We start from the raw sequence: 14,820 nt of genomic DNA, 5'->3' as shown, positions 1-14,820 counted from the left end.
TCTGGTAAGATATTTAAGCAGTGGAAATTATTCTACATTAGCAAATACTCTAATCATCTACTTAGCATTCTTGGGTATTTACTTTTCAATATAAGACAGCATATCTTCTTAGCAGATCTGTCATATAAGCTAGCTCCAATAAATTTAGAAATAGGACTCAAACTTGGACATTTCTATAGTTTAATCCAACTTTCAGCTTTAAAGTAAAGACTAACTTAGCTAAAGAATTCCTAAACTTAGCAACTTGGCATTTCCTCAGAGGATAGCGTAGGGTCTTCAAATTGAAAGTTAGCTATTCTTGCTGTAAAAACTTTTTTCTTATGTTAACTAATTTTTTACTAAAAAGCTCTCTGATGTCAGTAATAATATGCAGTCACCTACTTGCAATGGTATAGAACACAGCAACTACTTTTAAATGGTAATTGTTTGGCTAAAAGGATAATATACAGCATAAAAGTATTAATTGGTGACAGCCTCATGACAGAAAATGTAAACTATGTACAAAACATATTTTAAGTATCTGGCTATAAAGTTACTCATGTATCTATCCAAATATATCTAGGGCTTTTATGCTAACCAGTTCAACTCCCTTCAAGATACTCTGGTCTATTTTAGAGCTTCAAGTTCCTACAATCATGGCTCTTACTGTACTGGTGAGATGTCCATTATATTTGTGAGAAATTCTTCATTCTTTTTCAGAATGGGTTTACTTTGAAGCAGAAATTGGAATAACTGAACTTTTACAGATGCACATTGAGATTCTTGCTTTCTAACCTTTAACTGCCTAATAGGTGATGTACTCTGAACCTTTTTGAACTGAAACACTGAAATGTATTGAATCTTAAAGCTACTAGCATTTTGAACCTTTTTTTTTCACTATTTATCCTGAAATCTTTATCCTGAAATCTTTATCCTGAAATCTTTATCCTGAAATCTTTATCCTGACTCTTTTTCAATCCTCAAGCTTAATTTCTTCTTTCTCCTTGATAATTTTCCCATTTTCCCCTATATTCTGTTGGAATTTTACTGTTGCTGTTGTTTTTTTTTTTTTTTTAGCTGCTTGTTCTGTAAAATGTTTTTCATCCTGTTCATTTCCCTTTAATCTTATATTAGTTGTTACCCTTGTATTACTTTTGCCATGATGAAATTATGTTTTTCTTGTGATATCCTCTTTTAAACAGTTTCGTTTTAGATATGTTTGTTTTAAATAATTTTCTTATAAATTTCTTAACTCAAGGCTTTCCTCTCACCCCCACCCACCTGGCTATATCAAACTCTACATGCTCTAAGTTGTATATACCAGTTTTTCCACATATTTTAGGACTTGAACATTTTTACCTGTAAATAGTCATCTGTATCCATGTGTACATGTGCTTGTGTTTACATGTACTTTTACCTATATACATTTCAAACATATTAAGATGTATGTTTGTGTGAATTGTTAAGCATGCAGTATACATATGTATAACAATACGGTTATTTCTGGTTTTTGGTTGTCACCAGTATAATGATTTAGTTGAATTGATGGGAGATAGATACAAAAACAAGAAGTTCATGTGAAATTATGAATGCAAAAATATTTGTCATTAACTAAAACAATGTATTGTCATTAGAACCAACAGATAAGATATGTTTGCACCAGTTAAATAGTTGAACAGTTTGTGAGGTTTTTCATATTGAGAAAAACTCAGTAGTTGTGAGTGATGTCTGTATTAGTAACTGACAACTTTTAGGTGTATGCCACCACTAGCAGCTAATGAGCAGACAATTCTATTTATATGTAATGTTTCTGTCAAGGGAAAAGAGCACACAAGATAAATTCTTAATGATAACTTGTACTACAAGAGATCTGAGCGGTCAGTATTTTGCTGGTGTCATCAATAATTGATCAAATTGCATTTGAGTCGATGCAGTGATTTCACTTGTCCCCTGATATCATCGATCACTAACAAAGTCCTGGTCATTGAGACATAGCAATCTGAGTTCAATACCTGTAACTCTGGCAAATATTCCTATTGCATATGCACATATTTGTGTGTGCATGTGTCTGTATGTGCTTGTGTGTGTGTGTGTGTGTGCAAACATATTTCAAAATGTAACCGCATGTGAATTGTTGGCGATTTTTTTTCCTCCATTTGCCTTTTCTATTGGACTTTCCTCTCTTTCCTGTTTCTGAAGAAGAGCTTTGCTTGAAATGTAAAACCACCTTTCTTTCCTTCCTTGAGCATCTGCTAATATTTTACATGTACCACGTCTTCACGTTGTTTTTTTTTTTGTGTTTGTTCTTTGTTTTTTGGGATTTACTATATACTTACATATATATACATACATATATATATATATATATATATATATATATATATATATATATATATATATATATATATATATATATATATATATATATATATATATAACTTACCCATACAAGAAGCAATATAGAAGAAATGAGTGAAGTTGAAAATTGACAGAGAATATATGAAGATTATTTAAAGTTTTTAAAAAATATATGTACTTAACTGATCTCACATTTGTATGATTTTCAAAAGTGTGCATTACAAGGAACATGGAACTGTGTCACAAACTGTATTTATGTGTGTATGCATATCTATATGTAATTGCATAATCATACTGAAGCTTTCCTTATCATTATAAACATTTCCATTATTTAGACAACCATACTACGCAGACTAAAACATCCCAGTGTTGTATGTTTGCTTGCTGTTGGCCTCAAGCCACGTATGATGGTCATGGAACTTGCAACTTATGGCTCTTTGGGACATGCATTGGCATCAAGAAAAATCGTCAGTGTCACACTCGCCCATAGAATAGCTTTGCAGGTAAGAAAATAGTATTTCTCCTCTTCATCATTGCCATCATCGTTTCTGTCATTCTTACCACATTTTTCTCCTCTTTCTCCTCTTCCTTCCTATTTTCTCCTCTCTTTTTTTTAATACTTCACATTTTCCTTTCTCTTCTCTTTCTCCTTTTATCATTTTCCAACTCTCTTTTTCTTTCTTTGATTCCTTCTCTTTTTGTCTACATCTTTCACTGCTATCTCTCACTGACTTTGTCCTAACAAATATATGTTATAAACCATGCTAAATTTTAGAGTTCAAAGAAACTTGATTATCTGTATCAATAACAGTTACTCCATAGCTTATATATATCCATATCCATCCATCTATTTACCCTGCACACACACATACACACAACCCATGCCAGCATGAAAACAGACATTAAGTGACAATGATATATATATGTGTGTATATATATATATATATATATATATATATATATATAAAATGCTTGTGATTTTTCTAAATTCAGATTGCTGAGGGCCTCATGTATTTGCATGGTCTTCAAATAATATACCGAGACCTCAAACCAGCCAATGTACTTGTATTCAGTCTATCAACGACATGTCTGGTAAGTTTATTTACTCTATTATTGATCCTAATCAGTGTGCTCTGGTCGTGCTGTTACCATCACTTTCTAAGATTAAATTCAAGATTTTCCTTTCATCCTTCTCTGGTTGTTAAGATAAAAATGTGTCAACTACTTGAGTTGCTAGAATAGAATATAACTTCCTCAGAACTGTATGACTATGACCATGTTCCTATTGTAGTACTGGTACCATAAGAAAATGCACCCAGTACACCCTATAACATGGTTGACTATATAAAGGACATCCAGCCCTAGAATAAGCACTAGTCAATGAGAGCAATAGCTACTGGCAAGAAAGAACTCAGACCATGACAACCTGTCCCACCCATGTCAGCATGGAAAGCAGACTTAAAATTATGATAATGATTTGCACTGCAGTTGTGTTAGTAATTAATTCTACTGTTGGACATCAAGCCACTTCTTGTTTCTTCAGATATTCAATGCTTATCTTAAGATTCTACTTGTACCAAGGAGTCATGATTTTTGTAATGTCATGAAGTTAATAGTTCTACTAGTTATAAAAATACCATGTGGTAATGTTTTCAGACTACCATCATCATTTTTGTTGTTATTTTGTGCTTCCTGTTTTATATCTTGTGCTAGGTCCAAACTATGGGTAAGACTTCACATGATTGACAGCTCTCTCAGTAGTATGTGGGTTGCAATCTTCTGAACTACATAAATGTTGATATTGCCTGGAATATGGTTGGTGAACTTTTCCATTCTTTTCTTCATGAGTCATAGAGCACTGGAATTATTTCAGTCTTGGTATTTCACCATGTCCTCTTGATTTTGATCTCCAGAGCTTTGTACTCAATAAGCTTTTCTGTGACTTTCACTCATTTCTTTCAAGAGGTATTACAATGTTGATAACTATACACCTCCCATCCTTTTGTCCCTGATAACAATGTCAGGTTTGTTGGCTTTTATCTCTTTGCCACTATGAATGAGCATGTTCTAGAGGATGATGAAATCATTGTTCTTAGTGACTATGTTTGGTTGCTGATTCTACCACTTCTTAGTTGTCTTGATCTTGTGACTCCTACATATTCTCCTGTGCAGATATGCTGCTGCCTTGTTATGTTTGTGGATGTATTCATTCTTCACTATTTCTAACCATCCAGAGACAATACAATTGATTGTTTCTTCATATTTTCTACAGATCCTGTTCTGTGGATCTGTTCCATCATTGATGATACAGTGATGATAAAATCTGGTTGTAAGATGCTGATCTTGTGCAGTGATTATCAGACTTTCTGTTTCTGCTTTCAGTCTGGTGCTTTTAAACCACTGGTATATCTTCAGTTGGTGTGTGTCTGAATCCTGCATCTATTTTGGGTATTTCCTGTGCATTCTCTTGTCCCTGCAGATTTTCTGCAGTTGAAACTGACGTTTGTGTTTGGCTTTCTGCTTCATTCATGTTACTTTGTTCTCTTTTAGTGGAGCTTCCGGAATATTAAACTCTTTATTGGACTGTACTACTTTTTCTTGATAGAGTAAATCTCATGTTTTAGGATTTAGAGGAGTGGAGGGGTGGGTTTTCTATCTTCTGTTTTTGTCAGGCGTGTCCAGCACTGTGGTTGTAGTCTTTAAGGTCAATTTGAGCTGAATTAGGTCTCACCATCCTAAAACACTTGGTAAGTACGGTCTTTCAGCATCTTTCTTGTCTTAGTGTTCAGTTAATAATATTAAAGCAATATGAATATAAGTATTGCTAGAGTGTTAATAACTTTAAATCTGTTAGCGACATTCAGTTCAGTTTTTAGTATCATACCGTAGTACTCTCTTGAGGTTGATCTTGAGGCCGTGGTAGAAGGTTCTGTGCAATGGGATTGAACCAAAAAACCACACTGTTGCAAAGTAAACGCCTTAATCATGATTTTTTTTTTTTTTTGTAATTCCTGGTTGGATTTTCTATTTTCCTTATAAAATTTATATTCATTTGTATTGCTCAAATGGTTTTATTAATTCTAAATATCTGAAACATTTAATGTAAACTTATATTTTCTATTTACCTTCAGATTAATGTCAAAATCTCTGATTATGGTATTTCCCAGTTGAATACATTCTATGGTCTTATAGCAAATGAAGGCACACCTGGTTATCAAGCACCAGAAGTAATCAAAAAGGAAAACTATTCCTTCCAAGTAAGGCTTTTTTATAAATATTTCATTTGAATGGTTTTGCAGAAATGGTAGAGAATAAAATTAAAAGTTCTTTTTAAAATTTAGAACCCAAGGGAGTTTTGGGGAAAATTTGACATTTTGGACTAAATTTCTGTGACAGAGTGATCAAGTAATGGACAACATAGACCTTACCTATATCCTCCTGTGTTCTTAGATTCTGGATTTCACCATTTCAGTATTTATTACTGTCTCCTGTATTCTTAGTTTAAACACCACAGGACTTGATAATTTTACATGTAATTGCTCTGGTACTGATGAAATATGTAATAGTGATGCATTGAGTGCAATTATATCTATCATAACCTGTCCTTGCAAATGTGTAACTTTATGCCAATGTAATAAATCAATGTTTTATTAATATCATATTAGTATCTATAAAGTCACAAGTGACCAATATAGCAAGGTGTTGGCTAACTTGTTTGCTGGTTTAATATTCTTTCACTGACACTACACTGTGTGCATAGCCAAGACATTGAGTTATTAGTTTATTACTCCAAAATATAAATAGCAACGTATGTTGGTACTGGCCATTGCTAAAACACATCAAAAACATTGTGTTATTGGACAATGGATGTTATTGTCTCAAGTCTTAGGATTCATAGTCTGATTACTTGGTTTTCATGGCATATAAGTGACTGAGATCATAACATTCCCCCTGAATAGAATGTCAGTCCATTACAAGGTTACTCATTTACAGTCAAGTAGAATGGAACAACATGAGATGAAGTATTTTGTTCAAGAACACAACACACCGCCCAGTCAGAGAATTGAAACCATGATCTGACAATCATGAGTGCAACACCTTAATCACTAGGCCACATGCCTTGTATTTTATTAACTTACATTGTTGTGCTGAACTCTACCATTAGATCTGGAGGAATCCATTGTAAACTACTTTGGTACCCAGTTTCAGATCAGAATTTCCAATTGCCTTATGCAACCTTGTGATTGGATCCATATTCTGTTTCTTATTATGGACTTCATATTACCCAATGTCTAAATCTCAAAGTTTTCTACCTATTGAACTGTATTCTAGATGATATACTTTACTTGTCTTTGCATACAAACTTTGTTTCAGGCTGACATATTTTCATATGGTGTTTTGTTATACTCCCTCCTGTCTGGTGGAAAACATCCATATGGCCACCTCCTTCATCCTTCTGAAATGGAACAAGCAATTCTCAATGTAAGTTAACATCTGTTCCTTTTTCAAAAATGTGATTTATGGTTGACTAATCCTCTACATGTAGATGTTACCTAACATCTGTATTTGTCTATTGTTAGTTGTCTTATAGTAGTGACAGTAATATCAATAAAACATTGCAGATAGGAATTTATATATATATATTGTTATATAGGATTCATAAAGAATAAAGGCTTACTACATGTTGATGTGTCTCAATGAAGTGTAAAAAAATTTACTGTTGTTACCTTTTATCTTAAGGTCTATAATCATAAATTATTTCTTCCCCTTCTTTGTTGTCAGTTCTTGATTGTCAGTTTTTTAGCATGCCCACTTTATTCTTTTATATTGGTAATTTTGAATATAACTTCACTTCCTGGTAATCAATAGATTACTCAACAAGTCTCTGTTCAACTCTGTTTTAAATAATGCTTGATGACTATGAGAACTGCATAATGTATGATGTAATCCAAAATATTTATTATGCTTTATTATGCTTACATAAATAAGGATTCCTTGTGTAAAGAAACAACTATTTCAAAATTTAATATCCATTTGTTTGTTTTATATATATATATATATATATATATATATATATATATATATATATATATATATATACATACATACATACATACATACATATATATATACAGATACACACTCTCAACGCACCCTGGTGTTACCCAGATGTTATGACCTCCAGCCACATTGTATCATTTGTTCCTTTCTTATGTGCAAAATCAACACATGAGGAGTATCAAGCAAACAACTCTTCTTTATAAACATGTTTTTTTGTTCATTTTCTGATGAGCAACACTGCAGTTTCCATCTACCAAATCTATGGTTGGTATAGGGCTATAGTAGAAAACACCTGCCCAAAGTGCCGTACAGAGGGACTGAATGTGGAACCATGCAGTTGGGAAGCAAACTTTTCAACCATACAGTCATTCTTGCACATATTATGTGTGTGTGTTTACACTTGTTGTTAAATCAAGTATTGTGTCCTACTATGTCTCAAAGTTAGCAGTTCATCAAGCAGAGATCTATAAGATAAATGCTAGATTGAAATACGTACTGAGGTCAGTATGATCAATTAAATTTTTGAAGGTGATACCTTATCATGGTGGCAGTTGAAAGACTAAACCCAGTAAAATAACGTTTAAAGACTTATGACTTCAAATTTAAGTAATGGATTACTAACCACAAGACAATGAGTTCAAAACCAGTGACAGGTGCTGAGTGCAACTTTTGTTACTTCACTCACTTGTATGTGTGTGTGTGTGTGTGTGTGTACACAAGTATAGATGATTTTGCTATGTTTATTTTTATTTTTATTATCATCAGGGTGAGCGCATATCACTGATATTATGCAATAAATTTGGAAGCTGGCCTGATATGCTTGATCTTTTGAGTCAATGTCTCATGTATGTTCCAAATGACAGACCAACTGTAAGTATTTAAAGCAATTTTTTTCCTTATAAATATTTAATAATTTTTTTTTAATGTATCATGTTGCTAAAAAAGATATTCAAGCACTTTTATTGCTAATGGCTATGTTTTCACCATTTAATCTTTTAGCATTTAAAGTGGCCATATCCAGCCAAAATATTCCAGCTGTTCTATGTTCAAACTAACCAAATCTGACCTCTCACACCAACCTTACAATATCATTCTAAAAATTAACAATTATCTCATCAAAATCTCAAAGCTACAAAATAGTGCATGATTAATTTAAAGCAATGTGAATAAAAAAGCATTTCTTTTAATAGAATAATGGGAATGCCTGGGCAAAGTTCAGAGAGCTCATACCTCTGCTGGTAACAAAGGGCCTCTTGCTCAAAGTAAAAGGTAAACTGTATGATGCATGTGTGTGAACAGCCATGCTACACAGCAGTGAAACATGGGCTGTAACTGCTGAGGACATGCGAAAGCTTGCAAGAAATGAAGCTAGTATGCTCCGCTGGGTGTGTAATGTCAGTGTGCATACATGACAGAGTGTAAGCACCCTGAGAGAAAAGTTGGAGATAAGAAGCATCAGATGTGGTGTGCAAGAGAGACGACTGTGCTGGTATGATCATGTATTGTGTATGGATGAGGATAGCTGTGTGAAAAAATGTCATACCCTAACAGTAGAGGGAACCTATGGAAGAGGTAGACCCAGGAAGACCTCGAATGAGGTGGTAAAGCATGACTTTCAAACGATGGGCCTCATGGAGGCAATGACAAGCAACCAAGACATTTGGAAATATGCTGTGTATGAGAAGACCCGGCAAGCCAAGTGAGACCATAACCATGGCCTATGTTAGTGTAGCATATCCAGCCCATTGAAGAGTACCCTTCAATCAGTGGACAATAAACTGTGCTTGAGAAGACTTGTTGAATCAAGTGAGATCATTGTTGTGGCCGATGCCAGTACTGCCTGACTGGCACCTGTGCCGGTGGCATGTAAAAAGCACTATTTGAGCATGGTCGATGCCAGTGCCACCTGACTGGCCCTCATGCCAGTGGCATGTAAAAAGCACCCACTACACTCTCGGAGTGGTTGGTGTTAGGAAAGGCATCCAGCTGTTGAAACCTTGCCAGATCAGATTGGAGCCTGGTGCAGCCTTCTGACTTGCCAGTTATCAGTCAAACCATCCAACCTATGCCAGCATGGAAAGCGGACATTAAACAATGATGATGATGATGATGTTAAACGGTTAAAATAATTGTTAGTGTAACTGTGGTACTGTTGTATGTTCTTGGCAAACAGAACCCCGTATGTTCTGCTCTACTTAGAATTTATCTCTGAGGTAGGCTTGGACATTGATAACTTTCTATTAACTTTCCCCAGAAATTCTTTGATTCTATGACATACATCAGAAACTATGACAGAATACAGAAGACCTGAATCAGAAATAATTAGGTCAATAATGAGAATATTAGACCTCACAAAAGATATGAGGCAACATTGAAATGTATGGAAAACTGCAGATATAAAACTGAGAGAAGGTTAATGGTTGTGGAAGTGGAAGTGGTAGTGGTGGTGGTGGTGGTGGTGGGAGCAATTATGAGAAGGAACAATGATGGTTACCAGTCATTTATTGTGGCTGTAAACTCTCAATAAACCAAGTCCTTGGCTTGTTTCCAGTTCTCAGTTGGGACCATTCCACTTCACTAATACAGTACCACCTGCAGCCTTTTAAAGAAATGATAATCATTTCTCTTGTTCTTAGAGCCTCAAGTTCAGGTTTCTTTCCTAGATCAGAAATCTTTGTTGTTTGAAGTTTATTTACAGTGTTTACAATGTAAACTATGCATTAGATATAAACATATGTGTGATTTTTACCCAGACTCTTAAACTTACCTACACAGATGGTAAATATTATACATTAGATGTTATATGTAATTAAAGACATTTGTTAATAATCCTGATTTATGTATTCTGTAAATTATTTACCATGAAGCATTTTCTTCATTCAACTTAAATTTTAATTTCTGTTTGTTTATGATATTTCAAACCTTTTCATATTCTATAAACATATTTCAGTCTAAAGAGTTATGCACATGCTTGAGAAACCCAGAAATGTTGTGTTTGAAAGATATAAAACCTGTGTCAAAGTCCTTTCCACCAGCTTGCATGACTTTTCAAGTAAGTTTTTTTATGGTAATACTTTGTTCAAAAGTAATTAGTATATTTGATATAATTGGCACAAGCGTGGCATAGGTGCAGGCATGGTATAGTCACAGACATGACATAGGTGAAGTACAAAAAAATGTTGTGAGGTGGATGTTCTTTTTGGAACCTGCCAAGGTCAACCATTCAAGAAGAGGTTAATTTTTCATACCAATATTAGCAGTGCATTGTATCCATAGACAAGACAGTTAATTTAATTCAATCAGCGCAGTGTATTACTGGTATTTTTATACCAACTCAGGAGGGATGAAAAGTAAAGTTAAATACATAGGGATTCGAAATCAGAATCAAAAGAGATTCAACTAATTACTGTAAATTATTTAGTTTGACTATCTCCAACTACTTTATTTCTAATTGTTCCTTTTTATTGCTCTAAATTTCTTTTTTTGATTAAGTAATGTAAGTTTTGATATAATATCATCACTTTTTTTTTTCTATATTCAGAAAAATAACACAGAGGAAAATGAGCTGTGGCTGACCTGTGATTCAGAAACAAAAATGGAGCTCTCTTGGCTTGAACTTAACAATACAGCAGTGAACCTCCAGGTTTGTTTCCTTCACACCTAAAAGCCTTTCATTTCAAATTTAAATTTCTATTTTTACTTTTTCAGAATTATCATTTTCTCTTCTGTTCATTTCTTCATCCATTCTACATCCAAGTTTTTTTTTTTTTTGTTAGCATAGGTTAAACAAATTCATATTACTAAAGTATTGTTTTACTGCCAGATGCCATTCCTGCTGTTAATCTTTGCTTGTTTTTCAAGTGAGGAGTTTTCATTCCACTCATTTTCGAAAGTGGACGATTTTATCAACAGGAATGTCAGCAATCATCACTGTTTGTAGTTCAGAGCTTTTTCATGCAAATATATAAGCATTCATACAGATGTGCATATGCACTGTGTATGAAGATTACATTAAATGTATAAATAAAGATTTCAATTTTAAGTCGCCTCCTTAGTTTATAATATTTTTATTCCATTATTAGTTTCAGCCATTGGATTGTGGCCATGTTGTTAATATATGCTTTTTGACATAACATCAGTTTTACACTGGTAAGCATAAACAAAGGCACACACTTATACAAACACACATATATATATATACAGGATGTGGTGAATAAATTGTTGTTTAAATTACGCAAAAATGAAAATATCACTGACATCTCATTTTAACAGATATATTTACCAAAATTACATAAAAATATCTTGAAATACTAAAGAGCAAATTTATCCAATAAAATTGTCATTGGCTTCAACCATGGCCTCCAGATGACTTCAGAATCTCCTGCAACTCTTCTGGACGGTCTTCTTGTTTAATCCTTGCCTTCAGTTCATCTTTGGTGTTACAAGGTGTTTTGTTGGTCTCTTGCTCAGCTACACCCCAGACATGATAATCAAGCAGTCTAAGGACTTAGGTGGCCAGATGTTAGGGGTGATGTAGTGGCAAAAATTGTCTGACAGTCATGACTGGATTCTCCTGCTTGTGTGGCATGGTGCAGAGTCCTGTTGCCAGACATAGGGTCTTCCAGCAGCCACCCTCTTCATCCAGGGCAGCACTATCTCCTCCATGCACCTGATGTAGGCCTCTGTGTTGAGTCTGAGGCCATGTGGGAAGATGAATGGAGACATAACATCACCATTACTAGTGATCACTCCAAACACCATGATATTGACTGGATGTTTGATTTTTATCACTCTCAGTACATGTTTTGGGGACATGGCAAGCCAACGGTTGTTCTGTGTATTCACCATCTGATCCTGGCAGGAATTTTTGTCATCTGAGAAAAACCAAAGCATGTTCTGTTGGAGGGGATGCTTGAGTATGTTCAAAAGCTTCATAATGCAGTCTTTCCTCTTGCCCTTGATGGCTTGGGATAAAAATTAGCCCTTTCTCATCTTGTATGAGGAATACCAAATGTCTTCATGCACTACCTGCCTGATGAGAAACTCAGACACTCCCATGTCCCTGGCAATGAACCTGGTTGACTTGGAGGGATCATTGTCAATCATGGCCTGGATCTCACCAACAAATTCAGGAGTTCTTATCAGAATGATCAGAGTGAGTTTTCTGAACTGCCATACCTTCAAAATCATCATTACCTTCGTAATCACCATTAGACTCATCCAGCTCTTTCCGAATCCTCTGCACTATCTTCAGATTGACACCCAAACACTCTGAAATGTTTGTATTGGACCTTTCGGCATGAATGCCAAGCAGTACATTTCGTTTCCAAATTTCTGGCAGACTTAATTGCATCATGGTGCTGTTTTTCTCACAGATGGTGCCCAACTGACCCTACCATACTGCGTAGTCAACAAAATCAAAAACAAACAACATGCATGCATGAAATTAAAAATATAAAATGCCGACAATTTACCCATCACACAATGTATTTATATATATGTTTGTGCATAAATACACACATGTGAGCACATGTGTACATCACACACACACATACACGATTAGCTTGTGTACAATTCCATCTACCAAATTTCACTGGCAGATATAGAAGGCCCAAGATACTGCACCATAGCATAAAGCTCAAAACCACATGGTTTGATATGATCCCCTCAACCACATGAGTTTATGCAACCAATTTACATAAAAAAAAACATTTTTGCTCAACTTAAAAATATTTCAGGTGACAAAAACAGTAGAGCACCAGACTAAAATTTTTACAATAGTTATTTATTTTTTTAATTTTCCAAGTTCAAATATTAACTTTGTTTCTTTGCCTTTTATTCTAAAATTGATGAAATAAGTATCAGCCATGCACTGAGCTAACTCAATTACAATACTCCCACTATAAAGTATTGCTCTTCTGTGTTTAATCAAATGATACCAAGAATGGACTATAGTTGAATAAGAAGTAACTTTCTAGCAAATATGTAGTCTTTGAGATAGTTTCAATCACAATTTGAAGCTTATTTGTTTTGTTGTACCTCTAATACTCTTGCTAAAGGACAAACACATTCTATATATTTCTTCCATATGAATCTTAACCTCATTCTTAATTAAGAAGTTGATATCGGGAAGGCTTGATTACATGTAGTAATTCTATACATTAGTGGTGAGCTCCCAGCCAGCTAGGTCTCTGATGCAAGCTTCATTTCCATTTAACTCACTTCAAAGCCGTAATTTTCAGCCATATCCAACAGCCTAGAAAAGATTGGGCTTTATCAAACTAATTTGGCTTCAGCATACTACAAAAAGATGAATTTCAGTTCTGTTTCAGTATTACTTCACATAGATTGTCAATTTTTCATTTGGTTCTTTTCACATGAGCATTAATAGAAAGATATCTTGTTATTGAGTCTTTGACATGGCTACTTTTTGACTAAAACAATACCCTGTTTTTCTTTGGCATTTGAAATGTTGAATATATGAAACAAACCGAATAAGGTAAAAAAAAAATGTTTGTCTCAAACACTTGAAATGAACTTATTAAAGAAATATATCTTAACAGTGCCACATGTTTGCCTTGCATAAATATATCAAACAAAATTAAAATAAATGAATGTAAACAGTTACTGAAAATAACCCATGAAAAGGTGTCAGTTTGTGGGGCAGGGTGGGGTGAGGTGGCTAATACTGAAATAGCATCTGAAACTTTGTCAATAGTGACTTGTTTTCATTTCATTTACACTGTAGACTTAACATACTGTTTTATTAACACCAAAATCTGAACCTTCATTACCTTTAGTGGAACTCACACTGTTGTATTTGGACCAAACCTCCATAACCTTTCCCTTCCTCCAGACATTAACTTGCAGCTATTCAGGCTGAGTATCAACCAACTTCATTTCACTCATTTGGGAAATTCTACACAGGTCTGGGTACTACCTCCTTTTTTAATGACTAACAATATTTTTTTTTTAAATATGATTTACTCAAATACTAGCAATTCTATGTGAATGATTTCTTTAATAGTTTCTTTTTTTTTTCCTTTTTCTCTTAAGGGTTTTATTGTTAACATACAGACACCTCTCTGTCTGCATACAGCTAAACATGTGATATTGTTGGGATGTATCAATGGAAGTATAGCAGTATTTGATGCAGAGAAGAAAATCCTCTTACATAGCAGTGTGCAATTACTCGACTCAGTTCTCTGTATCTGCAGCTACAGGCGGTGAGACAAATTATATATCACTATGCTGTTGTTTCTTAGCTCTAATTCACCATATCCTATGTCAGGAGAATTTCAGCCGTAACCAACCTGTATTTTTTGTTTATGTTTATGGTTATCTAGAACTACATTATTAATGTGTTCTTTTGGCTTTTAAGATAATTTGAGAGAGATTTGATTGATATTTCTAAAGGACCAA

At 34.3% G+C, this 14,820-nt stretch overlaps 1 protein-coding gene across 2 annotated transcripts in view; it reads left to right on the top strand.

Moving 5' to 3' along the window:
- Positions 1–14,820, top strand: part of LOC106869154 (leucine-rich repeat serine/threonine-protein kinase 2) — a 131,655-nt gene that overhangs the window by 108,899 nt on the left and 7,936 nt on the right. For both annotated transcript variants that reach the window (XM_014914760.3, XM_014914759.3), the window contains exons 54-61: positions 2,673–2,840; positions 3,331–3,429; positions 5,469–5,594; positions 6,712–6,819; positions 8,164–8,268; positions 10,349–10,450; positions 10,940–11,041; positions 14,455–14,624. In XM_014914760.3, coding sequence (XP_014770246.2) covers positions 2,673–2,840; positions 3,331–3,429; positions 5,469–5,594; positions 6,712–6,819; positions 8,164–8,268; positions 10,349–10,450; positions 10,940–11,041; positions 14,455–14,624 — 980 coding nt within the window. The remainder of the gene's footprint in view (positions 1–2,672; positions 2,841–3,330; positions 3,430–5,468; positions 5,595–6,711; positions 6,820–8,163; positions 8,269–10,348; positions 10,451–10,939; positions 11,042–14,454; positions 14,625–14,820) is intronic.

This window comes from Octopus bimaculoides, chromosome 1, assembly GCF_046866305.1.
Source record: "Octopus bimaculoides isolate indiv1 chromosome 1, ASM4686630v1, whole genome shotgun sequence".
Lineage (NCBI taxonomy): Eukaryota > Metazoa > Mollusca > Cephalopoda > Octopoda > Octopodidae > Octopus > Octopus bimaculoides.
This window is presented reverse-complemented; position numbering and strand designations above follow the sequence as displayed.